The 18,844-nt window shown below is 52.7% G+C and overlaps 1 protein-coding gene across 1 annotated transcript in view; it reads left to right on the top strand.

Moving 5' to 3' along the window:
- The window catches only part of MYO9B (myosin IXB), an 81,028-nt gene that overhangs the window by 44,142 nt on the left and 18,042 nt on the right, over positions 1 to 18,844 (top strand). Inside the window, exons 6-19 of the mRNA XM_054578861.1 lie at positions 242 to 342; positions 2,069 to 2,198; positions 3,041 to 3,130; positions 4,482 to 4,598; positions 4,909 to 5,043; positions 7,524 to 7,645; positions 9,374 to 9,515; positions 9,768 to 9,972; positions 10,666 to 10,744; positions 13,211 to 13,324; positions 14,666 to 14,705; positions 15,664 to 15,786; positions 16,663 to 16,743; positions 18,423 to 18,533. Of these exons, the coding sequence (XP_054434836.1) occupies positions 242 to 342; positions 2,069 to 2,198; positions 3,041 to 3,130; positions 4,482 to 4,598; positions 4,909 to 5,043; positions 7,524 to 7,645; positions 9,374 to 9,515; positions 9,768 to 9,972; positions 10,666 to 10,744; positions 13,211 to 13,324; positions 14,666 to 14,705; positions 15,664 to 15,786; positions 16,663 to 16,743; positions 18,423 to 18,533 (1,590 nt within the window). The remainder of the gene's footprint in view (positions 1 to 241; positions 343 to 2,068; positions 2,199 to 3,040; positions 3,131 to 4,481; positions 4,599 to 4,908; positions 5,044 to 7,523; positions 7,646 to 9,373; positions 9,516 to 9,767; positions 9,973 to 10,665; positions 10,745 to 13,210; positions 13,325 to 14,665; positions 14,706 to 15,663; positions 15,787 to 16,662; positions 16,744 to 18,422; positions 18,534 to 18,844) is intronic.

An 18,844-nucleotide genomic window follows, 5' to 3' on the forward strand; every position in this document is an offset into this window, starting at 1 on the left:
CACAAACGCGAACTCTGTTCCCCGCAGGCTGTTTATGTGCCGCCAGGAGGTCAGAGGCCGTCTGCCTCGGCCCTCTCCAGCCCCCAAACCGGCTCCAAGAGGCCCAGAGGAGGCAGCATAAAGGAGCCCATTCATTCCCCATGTCCTGGGCCCTGCCCCATCAGTTCCAGCCAAAATCATTCCCACACACCACCCTCTCTGACCCAGAAATACTCAGAGTTTCACTGACTTTGTTTTTCAGCATAACTTGAAGATTGAAGATGGGGAAGACCTAAAGCATGACTTTGAAAGGCTGAAGCAGGCCATGGAGATGGTGGGCTTCCTCCCCGCCACTAAGAAACAGTAAGTGGGCTGGCCAGCCATCCCGCTGTCTCCTGCGTGGGCGCCCCCAGGTCTTACGGTCACTGTCTGAGATCTGGCTGACACCCCAGTAGGAGCTGCGCTAAGGAGGGTAGCCCGATGGCAATGAGCACATGGAAGGGGACTCTCGTCGTTCGTCACTGGGAGATGCCAACTGAAACCACAGGGGCTTTCTTTTGCCCAACAGTGTTCACATAGCTGTACGCTTAAAAATGGTTATGGTGGTAGATTTTATCGGATGTGTATTTTACACCATTAAAAATGTTTTTAATTTTTGTAAACCACGCAGGTGCTTTCCACACCTGCCAGCGTATGAGCAAGAACACGTGCACCCTGCAGCGGGGTGCGCCTCAGGCCAAACACTTTGGAAAACCATTTCTACTACAGATCTGTGTACACAATGAAGCACTTACATTTGCCCACCCCAAAACAAGCACACATATGCACATAGTAGCCTCCTCTGTAAGAGCCCCAAAACCTGACCCCCGCCCCCCGAAATGCCCACCAACAGGAGATTAAATAAATAACCAAATGTCAGTCTGTCCATGCAGGGGTCAGCATACTTTCCAGAGAGGGTCAGATAGTGAATATTATCAGCTTTGTGAGCCAAAGGCCTCTGTTACATGTTCCTGTGCTCAGCATTTTATTTAATGCTTTTTAATGACCCTTTAAAGACTGAACCAGCCCTGGCTGGTATGGCTCAGTGGATTGAGTGCCAGCCTGAGAATCAAAGGGTCACTGGTTCGATTCCCAGTCAGGGCACATGCCTGGGTTGCAGGCCAGGTCCTCAGTAGGGTGTACTCGACAAGCAACCAAACACTGATGTTTCCCTCTCTTTCTCCCTCCCTTTCCCTCTCTAAAAATAAATAAATAAAATCTTTAAAAAAAACCAAACTGAACCAAAAAATTAGCTCAGGGACTATACAAAAATGGCCCAAGTTTGCCACTTCTGGACTACTCCACATACAGTAGTGGTTGTCACTGGAAACACCAATTCTGACCCCAGGTGGCCTTGTCTGAAGATATTTTTGGTTGTCAACACTGCACGTGTGTGGGATGCTGCTCAGCTTCACATCGTGCCCAGGACACCCCCACCCCACCTCCCACAGCAAAGAATAACCTGGCCCCAGGTGCCAGCAAGGCCAAGGCTGAGCTATGCTGGTCTGTAGCATCGAGAGTGAACAAACCAAGACTGTGCAGAAACATGTACCGTATCCCCATGTCCCAGTTTTTTTCAGTGACAGGCCAGATACCGGCACATACAGTGAGTTCATGGACACCGTGCTCATGGTCACCAAGTTCATGGATGATGTTAGATGTCAGGACAACCGTTCTCTGTGGGGCTGGGTAGTTCCAGGGTTTAGGATGTTACATACGTTGGTCTGGGTGCTAATTAACGGGGATCTGTACGTTTTGTGACAATTCATCTCTATATTTGGCAACTGTGTAGTTTTTGCATGTGTATGTTACACTTACATAACAATATTTTTAGGCCCATTACCAAAAAAAAAAGAGAGAGAGAGAAATCTGTCTATACCAAGTCACATTGCACCGAGAGAGTCCACAGCAGAGGGACTCAACGTTTTTCAAACTTCATGTGTTCTGACTAGAACATGATGGCATTTCAAATTCAGCCCAGTTGGCCGGAGGCTTCTCTCATCCCACAATTGTGGAAACTACCTCCATCGAAGCTCCTTTTCTCTCCCAGGATTTTTTCTATCCTCTCAGCCATCCTGTACCTGGGCAACGTTACATACAAGAAGAGAGCCACGGGCCGAGACGAAGGCCTGGAAGTCGGGCCCCCGGAGGTGCTGGACACGCTGTCGCAGCTTCTGAAGGTACTACTTTCTGTCCTCGGCCACTGTGGGATACGTGGGGCCACCTCGGAACTTGGGGCCTCGAAGGACCCAGAACTTCTGCCTGGGCCGTGCTTCTGTAAACCGGGGCAGTTTAATCAGCGAGGTCATTTTCTCATCAGTCCTGCCATCCTTTTATCCACTGGTTTTCAACCCCAGGGGCAATGTCTGGAGGTGCTTTTGGTTGTCACAGCCTGAGGGGTGGGGCTACTGGCATCTAGTGGGTGGAGGCCACGGATGCTGCTGGGCATCACATAATGCATAGGATGGCCACCCCCACAGCAAAGAATGATACAGCCTCATATGTCAGTGGTACCGAGGCTAAGAAGCCCCGCCCTCAGTCTCTGTTTCCTAAGCGTGTATTCCACCTGCGGCTCTGCCCAAAGGACGAGCCCCGGCCTCTGTTCACGGGGTTGAGTAAGCACACCTGCGGGGGGGATCAGGGCCGCTTCCCCGTTCCTGCTCCTGACTGCCGCTGGCTTGTGTAGGAGTCTTGGCAGTCAGGGAGGGCCAAGCCCCTAGTCGGCCCCCCACACAGGCTGTAACAGCTATAAATGCAGCTTACCCGGCAGCATGTGAGCCTGAGGCCCACAGTGACACCCAGACTGCCTTCATACACCTAGGGCTGTCAACCGTGGGTGTGGTCTCTCTGAACCACATGAGCATAGTGCACACTGTGGGTTGGGCCCACTTCCTGGCACAGCCCTTGGGGGTCCTTCTCGGGCCTTCCTTGGTCTTCAGGCCTTGTCTCAATGACATAAGAACCCATTGGGCAAGTCTGCACCCGCACCCGTTCTTTATCTCCCTCCTTGACCTTGATACAGGTGAAGCGAGAGATCTTGGTGGAGGTTCTGACCAAGAGAAAAACGGTGACCGCCAACGACAAGCTCATCCTTCCCTACAGTCTCAGCGAGGTGAGCGCTGCCCTGGGCTTTCAGAGGGCACCAGGCCCCAAAACCTTGTGAAGGGAAACCTTTGGAAACAGCCAGCATGGGTGGTGTTTCACCTGCCCAAGTGACAGAGGAGAGCCCCTGCCGTGCCTCTGGTTCTCCTGTGAGCTCCGGTGCAGCACAGACCAGCCTAGACAGCAAACTGCAGCCCAAGTGTCAGGCCTTGGGCCACGTATATTCATGTCTGTGCTCCCGGGTGCCTCTTGGCCGTGCTGTTTCTTACCAGCAGAAGCGGTGAGACTTGCAGCCAAATCCGGCCTGCTACCTGCCTTTGTAAATAAAGTTTGATTGGCATGCAGCCTCGCCCATTCGTTTACATGCTGCTTTCCTGCTACGGTGCAGAGATAAAGAATTGCAATGGAGACCCCATCTGGCCTGAAAAGCCAAGAATATTGGTCCTTTGGCACTTTGCAGAAAAACTTTGTCAAGCCCAGAACTAGAGCATGACCTTCACAATCATTATGTGGGTCCCTAAATATTGATAAGGTGCCTCTCTCTGGCCTTGGCTCCAGCCTGGATGTTTATGGTGTGTTTTCCTTGGGTTTTTATGTCTCAAGAGCAATGTGGGTACAGCTTGCCGCTTGGACAGCAGCAGGAAAGTACCTAGCCACTGGGGCGGGGAGTGATTTTTAGCTGGTGGTGGAAGCTGCTTGGGCATCTCAGACAGGCACCACAGTCTGAGTCCCCAGGGACAGAGGCACCCTGCAGTATGCAAGATCCCTGAGGCCCCAGCGGCAGAGCACCAGGTAGAAGATGCCAGGATGCATCTCTCGAGGCTCCATTTCCCTGGCTTCCCAAGAAAGGCAAAATCAGAGGGGTATGTCCTAGATCTTGATAGTAGACAACTGTCTGTCACCATGTAGGTCTGAACACACAAAAAAGGAATTTCTTGTGTGTCAGTTAGACCCCCATAAGGCCTTAGGAAAATTGTTAAAGCCATTACTGCTTTTATGACGTCGGCCCCTTCATGCTCCCAGAACAGCAAGGGGCCTGGCGTGGAGCCCGCAGGACCTCCCAGCTCGTTTTCCCATGGTGGCAGGCCCAGTGCCCTCCCCGAGCCCACGTTCCACCCTCGTCAGTCCCCAGTAGCTCTGAGGAGTGAGTCGGCACTTGAGAGAGACTTGGCTGAACCACAGGCTGCTAGATCAAGGCTTTCCGGTTCATACTTCAGTGTGCAAGGGTGTTTGAGCTGACAGGGCCGCATGTAAAGTAAGGGGAGTGTCAGATGAGTTAGTGTCAGATGAGTCACTGCCTTAACTTCTCCCGTGTATGGGGCCCATCTTGCTGGGGTATGACATACCCTTTGCGCCCACAGGCTATCACTGCCCGCGACTCCATGGCCAAGTCTCTGTACAGTGCCCTGTTCGACTGGATTGTGCTGCGCATTAACCACGCCCTCCTCAATAAGAAAGACATGGAAGAGTCTGTCTCGGTGAGTGCCCTGCCCCCACCCCACCGCCCTGCGAAGCTGGGCTCGGGCAGGCTGTGCCCTCACTGCCACGCAGGTAGATGACATGTGATGTCAGCAGACAAGGTGGCTGTAGCCATCGTCAGGCAAGAGGCCAGATCCTCCAAGCCCAGGGAACAGGACGGAATGCAATTCTCGGGTCCCAGCAAAAATGAAAACACGGGCTCCTTATTCAAATATTGCAGGTTCCAAGCGTAGGGCCCTCACAACACAACAGAGTGGGTGCTGCCAAGGGAGGGCCCAGCAGTAACAACTCTGTTCTCTCTTGCCCCAGTGCTTGTCCATCGGGGTCCTCGACATCTTTGGGTTTGAGGACTTTGAGAGGAACAGCTTTGAACAGTTCTGCATCAACTATGCCAACGAGCAGCTCCAGTATTATTTCAACCAGCACATTTTCAAACTAGAGCAGGTAAGGAAGTGCCACTGTCACCCATCCAGCCCAGGGGAGGACAGGATGAGCTACAGCCGGGATCTCCCTCGGGGTCTGGTTTGTCATCAAACCTGCCCCAGGATTTTTCTCTGCAAAAAAAGGAAAGTCCGGGGAAAATTCCGCCCAGCCCCCTGATGAGGCAAACCATTGGGGATATTTTCTGTCACAGGTCAATTTTGCACCTTCTCTCTGCTCAAATGGGAGAGAAACGCGGTTGCCTAATAAAGATTTGCTTTGGTCATTGATATTGATAATCTATATTATGTGTCTTTTCAATAGTAAATACTCAGCGATCTTTACCCACACGTTACCCTTCTTGTTGATGATTCTGACAGGGAAAAAAACTGATGGGGTTATATATTGGGTTGGCCAAACAGTTTGTTCTAAGTAAAAACAAAAGACACATGTTTTCATTTTCACCAATAACTTTATTAAACAGTGTATTCACCATTTTGTTCCACTACCTTCTGCCATCTTTCAGGCAACTTCATAAATCCATCTTCCCAAAACTTTTTGTCTCTTTGAGCAAAGAACTGTTCCAGGTGCCTTTTGCAGCCTTCCAGGGAATTGAAATTTTTTTCCATTAAAAGAGTTTTGTAAAGATTGAAATAAATGGAAATCCAAAGGTGCAATGTCTGGTGAATACGGCCAATGAATCAGAACTTCCCAGCCAAGCTGTAACAGTTTTGCCTGGTCATCAAAGAAACATGCGATCTTGCGTTATCCTGATGGAAGATGATGTGTTCTCTGTTGACTGATTCCAGACACTTTTCCTCGAGTGCTGCTTTCAGTTGGTCTCATCAGCAGCAGTACTTGGAATTAATCGTTTGTTTTTCCAGAAGGAGCTCATAATAGAGGACTCCCGATCCCACCATATACACACATCAGCTTCTTGGGTGAAGACCAGTCTTTGGTGTGGCTGGTGATGGTTCATTTTGCTTGCCCCACGATCGCTTCCATTCCACGTTATTGTAAAGCATCCACTTTTCATGGCCCGTCACAATTTGTTTTAAAAACAACGTTTTCATTACATTTCAGTGGAGAATCGCATGTGAAAATACAGTCAAGAAGGTTTTTTTGCTTGACATATGCAGAATCCAAACATCAAAGTGATAAATATAACCAAGCTGATGCAAATGATTTTCAGTGCCTGATTTGGATATTTTCACTATGTTGGCTATCTCCTGTGAGGTATAACATTGATTGTTCTCAGTTAATGTCTCAATTTGATTGCTATCAACTTCAACTAGTCTACCCAACCATGGAACATCAGCCAGCTAGAAATCTCCAGCACGAAACTTCACAAACCACATTTGCTTGGTTATAGCACCTTCTCCATACACTGCACAAATCTTTTCTTTTTTTTTTCTTTTTACATTTCAGTTGTGTTTTTATCTTTCTTGAAATAATAAAGCATAAATGCCGAAAATGTTGCTTATTTTCTTCCATCTTCAATATTAACTACACAGAAATTCAATTTTTTTTTTAATGCATGCTAATATGACAGCTGTCACAATATAATCTAACAAAACTGTTTTGAATGAAGCTAAAGACAACTGAGTGCTACTAGAGCCATCTTACAGGAAATAAAACGAATGAAACTTTTGGCCAAGCCAATAATGCTATTGGTTTTGCTATTATGCTTTCTGACTACTTGTTGGTCCAAATTGAGTTGTGCAAAATACACAGTGAATTGCAGAGATTTTGATATACAGGGTTAAGTTAAGTATATTATTAAAGTTACCTTCACTTGTTTCTTTTTACATTTTAAAATGTGACAAGTAAATTAGAAGTTAAGTAAGTCACTAACGTTACATGGCTATTTCAGACATTGCATTTCCTGAGCAGGGGTCCAGAGGCCAAATCCAGCCCCACTGCCTGTTTTTATAAATAAAGCTTTATTGGCACATAGACACACCCATTTATTTACATACCATTCCTGGCTGCTTTCAAGCCACAGCAGCAAAACTGAGTAATTGTGACAGATACCATCTAACTAGTAGAATTTTACATATTTACAGTCTGGCTCTTCACAGAGAAAGCTTGCTGACTCCTTGGGGACTTTAAGTGTGAGGTTAAGCACCTTGCCATGAGAGATGTTTGAGAATGTGCGTTGTTTCACGTTACTAATTATTAACTTATATAATAACCTTATGTAATGATTAATGCACTTCTATTGATATAATATGTATTCTGTTATTTACACATCTGTGTCTAGATATGCGCATGCGTAAATACAGGGGTGGGCAAAAGTAGGTTTCCAGTTCTTTGGGTGGAAAAAAACATGCAGGCTATGATTGTTACAATAGCTTTATTGAATCAGTGGCGTGGTACACTCACAACTGTAAACCTGCTTTTGCCCACTGTGTATAATATGTTTATATGTAACATGTACTATGCAAATGTTAACAAAGCTGTGAAATAATGAGCTTACTGGATGCCCTGCCCAAACCCTGCAGGAAGAGTACCAGAGTGAGGGGATCTCATGGCACAACATTGACTACACGGACAACGTCGGCTGCATCCATCTGATCAGCAAGAAGCCCACTGGCCTCTTCTATCTGCTGGATGAAGAGAGCAAGTGAGTGTCCGTGTCCCGGTGCATCCACAAACCCGGATACCCAGTCCAGTTCTGCAGCCCCCAGAGCCTTACCCCAAATCCAGACATCCCAAGAACATCCCCCTGGGAGTTCTTGGGAAAGCACCAGGGGACCTGAGCCCAGAAGCTGGGAACGCGGTCGGTGCATCCTTGCAAAGGGCAGCATGTGGAATCAGGGCCCAGAAGCGTACTCTCTGTGGAGCCTGGCACCCCTTGTCCACAGGATGCAGTAAAGGCCAGAAGGGATATTTATAAGGTGTCTCATGCTCGGTCACCCAGCTGCAGTCACTGAAATCACAGTCACTGAAATTCACCTGCTGCAGCTGCTGTAATAAATGACCACAAAGGGGACTGCTGAGAACAACAGAAATTCATTCTCTCACGGTTCTAGAGGCCAGAAGTCTGAAATCAGTGTCAGGAAGCCGCCATCAAGAGGTCCGCAGAGCTGCACACCCTCCAAGGCTCTAGGGGCAAATCCTCCCTGCCTCTTTCAGCTTCTAGTGGCACCACATGTCCTTGGCTCTTGGCTGCATTGCCCCAATTTCTGCCTCTGTGGTCACATCACCATCTCTGCTGGTCTATATCTCATCTCCTCTTATAAAGAGCCCAGTATTTTGGGTTAGTGCCCACCATCATTCACTCATTTTAACTTGACTACATCTACAAAGGCCCTATTTCCAAATAAGGTCAGAATCATAGCTTCTAGGTATCAGGACACGTCTTTTTATTAACACCTCTTTTCTGGGCCCGCATGTGCTGCTGCCTCCCCTGTGGGGCTGGAACAATCAGGCTCACCTCCTGCCTCACACCAAGTCCTCATGCAGGGCCGGGGCAGACAGGTTCATTCACACCAGGATCCAGAGAGAAAACCTTTAGATATGAGAAAGGGGAGGGTGCTACCAAGGGCCAGCTAAACCATCCCTCCCAGGAAACACCCAGACCTGCCAGTGGGAGAGGCGTGGGAGGCAAGACCAGGCCCAGCAGGGTCAGATCTGTCTTTGTTTAAAATCGGGCTTTTTTGGTTTATTGGGGATTGTTTTTCTTACATTGATTTAGGTTTTGTAAAGTAGCGCATTATTTATCCAGACAAGCTATGTGAGCAGGTCCCTTAGTTTCCACAGCCTCTCCGCAGTCCTGGGAATGATGGGCTTAGTAGCTACAGGATCTTCCCCTTTGACACCCCCCCTTAAGCCATGGGCATTGGGGATTCAGAGCTATATTGTACCCCTGTGTTTCCAGCAAGGCTGGATGAGCACAGGCAGGACATGCCAAAGCCAACTGTGGTGTAGCCTTCATGGGAGGCAGAAATAGTCAAGCGCAATGGGTGCCCTTGACTCTTTCTCTGCCCCGACCACCCTCCCCCTAACGGCAAGACCCCCTCCAAGATACAGCATCCAAGTACAGATGGGTCTGAGGCCAGAGTCCCCCTGTCCTGGGATCATTCCTGGGAGCTGCCTCTGGTGGGTCCAAGTCCCACTGTTACCTCTCTGTCGCACTCTGAGCTCACCACACAGCCCTGAGTGCGTCCTTTTGCTCTTGGCCCCATTATACCAGGTGACAGGTGTCTGGCCCTCAGCCTTGACACCTAGAGCAGCCCGAGCACCATGTACCTGGGTGCCCGCCTCGATGGCAGAGGACCTGCAACCTGCCATGCAGGGTCGGTGATCAGCCACCCTTCTTGCAGCTAACAGTTTCAAATCTTATTCCTAGCTTCCCCCATGCCACGAGCCAGACCCTGCTGGCCAAGTTCAAACAGCAGCATGAGGACAACAGGTACTTCCTCGGCACCCCCATCATGGAGCCAGCCTTCATCATCCAGCACTTCGCAGGGAAGGTGAAATACCAGATTAAGGTACGAGTCAGGCCCGGGGGGTGGGAAAAGGATCCCGTGGGTCATCTGGAGGCCCCTTCCCTCTGGTGCCTGCTTAGTCCACCCCCTTTAGGTTAGTCATGCTGGGCAAGGTACCAGGGCACTCAGACCTGACCCTGAACCCCCAGCTCCAGGGGCAGATACCACTCCCTGTTGTTACGATGGGCCCCAGCCCGTCACCTCCCTTTCCTGTCCTGGCACCAGTGGGTGACTGCCTGCCTCTGTCCCCACCAGGACTTCCGGGAGAAGAACATGGACTACATGCGGCCAGACATTGTGGCACTTCTGCGGGGCAGTGACAGCTCCTACGTGCGGGAGCTCATCGGCATGGACCCGGTGGCGGTGTTCCGCTGGGCCATGCTCCGGGCCGCCATCCGGGCCATGGCGGTGCTGCGGGAGGCCGGGCGCCTGCGGGCTGAGAGGGCTGAGAAGGCTGCAGGTATGTCGGGGAGGCCCACGTCCCCTTCAGGGGTCCATTTTGAAGTGCACCTTGCAGTGGCATTCGGCACACCCACACCGCTGTGCAACCGTGACCTCTGCCTAACTCCGGGGCTCTTTGTCATCACCAGAAACTGCCAGGGGTATATTTTTTAAATTTTTATTTCTTGATTTTAGAGAGAGAGAGAAACATCTACTTTTGTTTCAATTATTGATGCTTTCATTGGTTGATCTTGTATGTGCCCTGAGCAGGGATTGAACCCAAAACCTTGGCTTATCAGGACAGTGCTCTAACCAACTGAGCTACCCGGCCCGGACTCGTGTATAATTTAACATCATCACCCTCACGAAGCAGGAAGATCTATCCCTGTTTTTCTGTGACAACCTGAGGCCCAGAATTGTTAAGTGGTTCCCTTAGGGCCACTGGATTCAGGCACCAGCCAGGGAACTCTGTTTTACGAAGGATGTTGATTAAAAGGAGGACCAAAAGATTAAGTTCTTTATGAGAAGCAGGAGTAAATGGTTGCTGTTTGAAGAGCAGACACCACAATCCCCTACTCTGCCCGCATTGGAGTATAAGGCTATTCTTTTAAGACGGGTTCAAGTCAGGACCGCGGCCTCCTAGAAAAGACAACAGCCTTCGCGCTCCAGGCAACCCTGCGCCCCAAGTCCATCTTGTCTGTGTCCCCAGCAGCACTGGGCAGCCCTGGCATCCGAAGTCCCCTGGGAGAGCTACAGAGAGGAGCCATCACCCCCTCGGAAAAGCTGTACCGGTGAGCAAGTCCTTGATTTGTCCCAATCAAAACGGGTAGGCAGCAACGTTGTTTAAAACAGTTCTGGAAACCCTACACCCTGAACCCAGGCCAGGGTTGACATTACCCAGAAATCACCTGAACCAAAAAGACCCAGAAGCCAACAGCACCTGGCTGCCACTTTTCTGCAACCAGGCCTTGCTTTAGGAAGATCTGGGGCAGCTCAGGTTATAAAGGATCTTTTTCACAGTTGGGTTGTGGCAGTTGGTGGGTGGGGCCAAGGGACCACCAGTCCCCACCAAGCATCAGGCTTAGCTTAAAACACGTCCTCGCTGAGCCTGGCCCGGGTGTCCTGAAAGCAGATCTGCTGAGGTATTTCCTTCACAGTTAGAAACGCCAACACCTCCCTTTTGCACCTGAGATGACCTTGTGGTATTTTGGGGCCACTTAGCAATGATCAAGGGCCCTTCACAGACCCGAGCTTGTACTAAGTGTAAAAGTGATCAGGCACGTGCGCCCAGGAAGGTGGGGTGAAAAAGGCCACACCGGACAGATGACTAAGGCAATGACAAAGCCAGAGGGGGAACCATTTGAACCAGACGAGGCAGGCAGTGGGGGCAGCTGAGTCCCTGGCGTTTTTCTCAAGGCAGAAATCCCCAAGGAGCGAGTCACTAAATATTTGAACATCAAAAAGTTATTTTTGTGCCCTTTGCAAAAACTTTAAGACATACATAGAAATGTGTGTGAAGGTAGAACTAGCACCTGGGTAAGTGACTGGATGGTTGTTTGTCTGAAAGCATAGAGGGTCTTTTCCCTGCTTTTAAAAAGATGGTGTTTTTAAGTTGGCGTTTTCATCCAAAAGGGGATAAGGGAAAAACCATGCACTTCCCCTATTTGCTTAGGGGTTATTTTGGTTTTTCTTCTGCAAAGACTGAATGGTGGCCCTTGACTGGCAGTTGCTGAAGTGATGTCAGTCTCCCCAGGGCCTGGCCCCCCTGGCTGTGGGTCCTGCCCCTGGAGTGCATTTAGTTTATACAGATTCTCCCTTTCAGCTGCTCAATGCTAGATTTCTCAGTTGACGGCTCTGAGGAGTTCGATATTAACGCTTTTGAGGACATCTTTGCTTTCTATGAAAGCAAGAAGTAAGTAGAGCAAGGGCCTTCGAACCCGAGACCAGGGAGGCACAACAGAGGAGCTGGTCCCTAGGCTCTCTGTGCAGCGTCCAGGGCCAGGAGAGAGGGCTCAGGGAGCACTGGGCGCCAGGTCCTGCAGGGGGCGCTCTCACCACGTTTGGTCAAGTTAGGGGGTTACAGGTGGAAGCCACAGGCCTCGTCCAGAGCCCTGGCCGCTGCACTGACTGCTCAGGGTGTGGAAGCAAATGTGGCCGCTCTGTTGTCTTTGCCCTCCGTGCCTCCCTGGAGGGCGAGGGAGCAGAGGTAAGTGAGGCTGTCCAGCCGGGCATGGTGCATGGAACACGCGGGGGCTGCCGGTCGGGGTCTTTCCAGGCCAACTGCCCAGAGCTTAAACATGCACTTGAAATAACTGGAATAAGGAATTTAAAACAAAAACCAGAAACTCCCGTCTTCATTGTGCAGTCATTGCCACCTCACTTCCAAAGTTCTTTCAAAGACATTTGTCAGCTAGACGTCCTTCCCGAATAGCTTTTTTCAGAGCACTCGGTTTTCTCCTCTAAGTTGTTCTCCTTGTCACACACCGGCGTCAAGAGTGCGGGCCTGGAACGTACTCTCAGATCTGAACCTGAACCCGCAGTCATTGAACAAACCAAAGCTGATACGGTTGAGGTCTTTGGGGTAAAGATCTTCTTGAGCCAGGGTGTCCCACCCTCTGCTCTGTGCCGGTCACTCTCTGGGATGGGACCATCACGTGCACCGTAGGGGGTTGAGCAGCATTCTTTGCCTCCACCCACCAGATGCCAGTATTGTTTCCCCCACGTCCCCCCACGTGACAACCAAATGTCCCCAGTGGGGAGGACGCAGGCGACAGCATCGCCCTGGTTGAGAACCCCTATGTAAATTTCAATTTACTCTTCCCAAGACCTTTTTTGAAGGGAAAGGAGGCTGGCACATGGCCACAGAATTGAGAGGAACCAACCTTTCCTCGGAGAACCCCCTCCTGTTTTCAGCCGCCTCTTGATGCTTTTCACTGGTTCCAAAAGGCTCTTCAATGCGAGGTCTTTTTCAGTGATGTGAGAAACCATGCTGCAGTATCCGTGGGGCCCAAAGTGGCCCCGGCTTCCCCAGAGGAAGGGGACCCCCTATGGGGTGAGGGCCACTCCTGCCTGAACCCAGTCCCCCGTCTTCTTGGTGCAAGAGAGAGAGACAGCAGTGAGTAGGCGTCCCGAGCTGCATGTTTTAGCTCCAGTGGCCTAGGGACAGTCCCGACCGTGCCAGGGACCCCAAGGTGGAGGGCCCACTGCTCTAACTCGGTCTCCTTTCTGTCACTGTACCCCTCCACCCCTTCACTCAGCGATTTGCATGACCAAATCATCAAGACCATCAAAGGATTGCCCTGGCAGGGTGAGGACCCCCGTAGGCTTCTCCAGTCCCTCAGTCGGCTCCAGAAACCCCGCACCTTCATCCTGTGAGTCCCCCCAAGGCTGCGGGTGCCTCCCCCCAACAAGTGCAACGACTGCCTCCCCGCTCCCGGGATCCATAATGCTGAATCAGCCGCTGCAAGCGCTGCGCTCTGGCTTGTGGTTCCATTCCCACGCCAGCAGTTGCTCAGTTCAGTGGCCCTCTTAGCACGCCCACGCCAGGGGCTGCTGTGGCCCAAATTGCCACCAGCTCCCTGGTGTCCAGCACAGCTTCGCAGGAATGCGCCTTGCACAAAGTGTCGGAGTCCAGCCTACCCCCAGACATACAGAACAAGGCTTGCTTCCTTCCTGCCCCTTGGCCACTGAGCTTATAAAGAAACTGCTGGAAGTGGGGCGTACGATTTTGTGGCCCTCCGGTGTGCGGACTGCAGTGTGCTGTGGTAGGAAGGACCCAGAAACCACACAGACGAGGCTTGGACCCGGCTCCCTCCCGCTCCCTGGCTGGCCTGAGCACTCCAAACACTCGGCCTCCTTCTGCAAAGCAGGGCTGATGATTTTCCTACCCACAGCCCCGCGCAGACAACTGGGGCTGCCTGAGAGCGCACTTCGTACTCTCAAGGGAGCCCTTTTCCACATACGTTTTTATTAGGGCCTTACTCCACCCCATGGGGATTAAGATGAAACCTGACACATGTAGAACCTTGCAGCCACGCACGGCAGATCTGTGGGGCCCCGTCTCCTCAGCAGTTCCTAAAAACAAGCCAAGCTGCAGTTTTTTTTTAACATTTTTCCCTTTTGTTTCCATAAAGCGTCTGACAGTATGGGGGCTGCCCCTCCTTCCTTTAACAAAAGATCAGCTTTCATTTTTAACTTTGTGCCGGCGCAAGTCCAAAAGGCGCTCCTACCCCGGCCCCATTCAGCGTGTTGCAGGGGAGAGGGCCCAGCTGGGGTTCTGTGCGCCTACTTTGAGTTTGCCAACATGTAGCAAATAGAGCGGGGGCTCCTGGTAGTCACTGACCCCTGCAGGATCCTTCACAGCTCCACTCGGAGTGTCCCCATCCTCTTATGAGATCCACCCACAGCCAGCCCTGCGCAGATGCATGTTCTGCTGTGTAGATTACCAGCCGCCTCTCCTGCTCGCTGGACACCCAGTGGCCCCCAGACCAGATGCTCTTGTCGCCCAGGGAAGCCCGTGTGCACAGACCAGCAGAAGCGCCCAACTGGTCCTTGGAGAGGCTGCGGCAGTGGCCTCGTTGCACTTGTGCTTCTCGACTCCTTTCTCTCTGCTCTCGCTCCTTCTAACCCGCCCGGCGTGGCTTGCTGAACTAACCCAGATCCAGACCCCATGTGCCTTCTGTTCACAAAACCATTTTTAATATTTTTGACAGGAAAAGTAAAGGTACCAAACAAAAGCAGATCATTCCAAAGGTAAACGCCTGCGATGCCATCTAACGCTGCCTTGCTTTTTGTCTGTCTAGAGCACCTGGCTCAAGTCATTTTCTGGAAAATGGGGGTGGGGGTGGCTTTTAACTTCTCTGGCTTTCTTACTTCCTTCCTCTTCCCCTTGTCTTCCTCTTCCCCCACTCCCCCCCAAAAAATGTCTCCTGTTGAGATGAATTGGAGGTGGTGATGTTTGGGTTTTTTTGAAGTGGACTTTGCATAAGTGGTATATAGAGGGGAACCCGCTCTATGCCTGAGAGGGGCCAGGGAAGGGCTGAGCACAGAGGTGGGCTTGGCCTGTCCATAGGGAGCCCGGGAGCATCAACAGCTCCACAGAGTTGACGCGGCTCAGAGGCAACCGACCCTCCTGTCCTACCCCACGTCAGGCGTCTTTAGCTGCCAGGCACCTCCGGGAGACACAGCACCTCCTGGGTATCCAGGGAGAGGAGCCCCCTCGCCCAGAGTGGTCCCGCCAGGCGGGGGCCGCCGGGACCGCAGCAGCGGCTGCGGGTAACGTGCACCCAGGAGCTCTGTCCCATCTCCATGCAGACGGGTTACGAAGTCTGTGGAAGAGTAAGAACAGCCTCTAGTCTGGTCATCGGAGGGGACAGTGCGAGTCCTTCTCATCAGCCAACAGTGAGGGGTTGCTGGCGGTCCTTGAGCTGCACAGAGGGAAAGCTGTGCTCCACGGCCTTTGCTTTCCGGGCACTTGGGCCTCCAGAGAGGCTGTAATCAGCCTTCCTGCCGTCGGTGCCGTTCAGTGGGCACAGCCCAGGCCCAGTCCTGCCAGGCCCACCTGCCCTCGACTTCTGGTAGCACCGTCCATCCTGAGACCAGTACTAAAAGCTGCCACCCCCAGGGGTATTTTCCTGGCTCCAGAATCAATGCGTCTCAGTGCCTGCTGGGTTCTCAGGAGGACAGGCCAGACCCTGTGTGTCTCTCCTAGAACCTGCTGGACTCCAAGTCCCTGAAGCTCATCATCAGTATGACTCTGCATGACCGTACCACCAAGTCACTGCTGCACCTGCACAAGAAGAAGAAGCCGCCGAGCATCAGCGCCCAGTTCCAGGTGGGTGGCCCATCTCTCACGTGGCTCAGCCAAAAGAACTGAACACGGAGGGCTGATCAGTGCCCCAGGGTTCCCGCCCCCGTGGTGCTCGGCAGCTGGGGCTGGACCATCCCCCGGGGGGGGGGGCATCCAGTGCATGACGGAATGTCGAACAGCGGCGCTGGCCTCCACCCACCAGATGCCAGCAGCCTCCTCCAGCCGTGACACAACCAAAGAGTCTCCAGATACTGCCACATGCCCCAGGGAGGACAGAATCGCCCCTGGTTGAGGACGCCAAGTTTAAAACAATGACGAGTCACCATGTCAGTTAACGTAACCACCGAGCTGTGTGTCCTTAGATCATGTATTCCCTTTTTTTTTCTGGCTGCCAGGAAATGGGGGGACCCTTTTAGGGGGGAGTCCAATGGCCGCTGACCCTTACCATTAGGTTTTCTCATCCCTTCTCTCCCTTTTTGGTCTGAGTCTTCCGTTCTACCTCGGCTTCTTTTGCAATTACCGCATGTCAGAGCGCCCACAAATCCTTTTTGAAAAACAGCAGGCCAGAGACAAAAAGCACTGCATGCATGGCCCCTCTGAGGCTGACACATGGTTTAAATCCCCCGAAGGGGTTTATCCGATCCTCTCCCCACCTTCTCCTGAAGCAAAGATAAGAGCTGGGTGACCCGAGCAAGATGGCGGCCCTTAGCCACAGGGACCCCACAGCTCCCCCAGGGGCTCCCCCGGGTAGCGCAGCCTCCTGTCAGCACGTCCAGCTCTAGGCCCCCACGTCCCACATCGGCACAGCCTCCCCTGCTGAGACAGGCAGGCGAGCTGGATTCCCTCTCGCCGAGAGGCGTGCACAGGCGTCTCAGCTCAGCACCTTGTTTCTCTCCCCAGACGTCCCTTAACAAGCTCCTGGAGGCACTAGGGAAGGCAGAGCCCTTCTTTATCCGCTGCATCCGCTCCAACGCCGAGAAGGTGAGGGGCTCCCTCCTCTCAGGGAGGTGAGGGCCGTGGTCTGGTGGCCGAGGCGGGCGGGGCAAGAAGGGCTTCAAGGAACCAAGTGTTCACAAAGGTTCTGGGAACCATACACAGAGCCGTGGCCCGCAGTGGGGAGTGGGGTCGGCAGGAGGCAGCAAGGCCAGCCACAAGCAGGGCCGTCTTCTGGAACATGGTAGAGCCCCAGAGAAGGTTTGCTCCAGGAGGAACAGGTCTCGCGTGCTCTTCGGATACATCCCAAAGGGGCCAGTGCGCAGTGTACCCGAAGGGAGGGGCTGAGGTCGTGCTGCAAGAGCGTAGAGCCCACTGCTCATCCAGAAGTTTCTTTAAGAGCAGAGCCCCAGTGCGGCTCTGACACAGGCTCAGCCCCCGATGCTGGCTTCCTTCCTCCCAGGGCCACTGGGGATTTGCGGGGAGTCGTTGGGATCTAGGCTCCCTCTCTGGGGCAAGTGACCGATGGGCAGAGGACCCTTGTGGCCCTCCTCTCCCATGCCCCTTATCTCTGCCCTTCCCATTTCCCCGGCTGTCCCCTGGGGCGCTCTGCTAACATCAGAGCCCGGCTTCTCCCAGCCACACACCATGGCTTCCGTCCTCTCCTGCTCTCCCTGCCTGTCTTCCAGTTCACCCAGGGGTATCTCAGAGAAGGCCTTTGCCCCCCATTCTTCCGGAAACAGAGTCTGACCCTTCTTCCTCCATCAGAGATTCTTACTTCACCTTTGGGAAACCCGGAAAATGCTCCATCATCACCTGCTCTGAGCAGGGGCCATGCCAGCAGACGGCTCTTTGAAGTGGAGGGCTGTCCTGTGCATTGGAGGGTGTTTAGCAGCATCCCTGGCTTCCAAGAGCCCACCAGATGCTGGATCCAGCACCCTCTTCCCACCCAGTTGTGATAACACCCTCCCCACACGTCATCCCCTCCCCTCTGTCTACTTGACGCCCACAGGCATGGAGGCCTCGCTCCTGAGCTCCTGTCCTGAATTCAGGCCTTGAGCCGGCACTGTTCCCGGCCCGTCCTCCCCTCACCCCTGTAGCAGTAGGCAGGTGCCTCTTTCCTTGTCAGCCTCTTAGATTCCCCCTTCTCCTATGGGCCTTCACCCAGCTTTCCCCACCCTCCTCTTCAGCAGTCAGCCCAGGGTCCCCTGTCCTGTGACACCTCTCGCAGGAGCCCCAGCAGTGTCCACCCCCTTCATACAGGCGTCTGGCTCCCCACCGCCCAGACTGTGCACTCCTCTCCGGGGAACCCCCAGGGCTCACCCTGGCACCTGGCCCAGAGCACAAATTCAGCCCAGGTTTGCACTGGGGCCCGTAGAAAAGAACTCTCTGCAGCACATGATCTTGAATTGGGGCAGTAAGGAGTGACGTCTGTCTCTTGCACACGAGGGATTAGAACAGATCAGGTACCAGGCTTTCTAGAAAACGTAACACCCCACGCTGTGCTGCTGACTGGCCTCCTCTTTATTCCAAAACGTGTGCCTGGAGCAAGGAAAGGCAGGTCTCAGGTGCCCGCAGTGGCTGTGCCAGGTACCGTTCCACAGCAGCCAGGGCCCGTACGTGTTCCGGACCTGCCCACATCTGGAATCCCGCAGGATCTGGTCCCACAGCTCCCCATCCCCAGCCATCATCAGGACACCTGCCTGATGGCTTGCGTCCCGTTTCAGAGAGAGCTGTGCTTCGACGACGAGCTGGTGCTGCAGCAGCTGCGCTACACAGGCATGCTGGAGACTGTGCGGATCCGAAGGTCAGGCTACAGCGCCAAGTACACGTTCCAGGTAGGCTGAACACGTGCGGCTGCCTGTGGCACAGTGGAGGGCCGAGGGCCGGGCACCTCCCACCCCCAGAGAGAATGCTGCCCTTCAGCGGCTTCTCCACGCGGTACTGCTGGCATCTCTACCAGATCATTCTCTGTCATAGGAGGGCAGGTTTTCTCAAAAGAGGTAGCTGAGCCCAAGCCAAGCCTTTAAGGATACAGAGGCATGAAACCAAGCCAGGAAGAAGGATTTGCACAAGCAGATCCCTGTGCAGCTCTGCCCTTTACTGAGCCCCCCCTGTGATGGACACTTTTATACCCAACTTTTATTCT

Source organism: Pteronotus mesoamericanus, unplaced genomic scaffold, assembly GCF_021234165.1.
Source record: "Pteronotus mesoamericanus isolate MK-2021 breed Mesoamerican mustached bat unplaced genomic scaffold, CSHL_Meso_final contig_502, whole genome shotgun sequence".
Taxonomy (NCBI): Eukaryota; Metazoa; Chordata; class Mammalia; order Chiroptera; family Mormoopidae; genus Pteronotus; species Pteronotus mesoamericanus.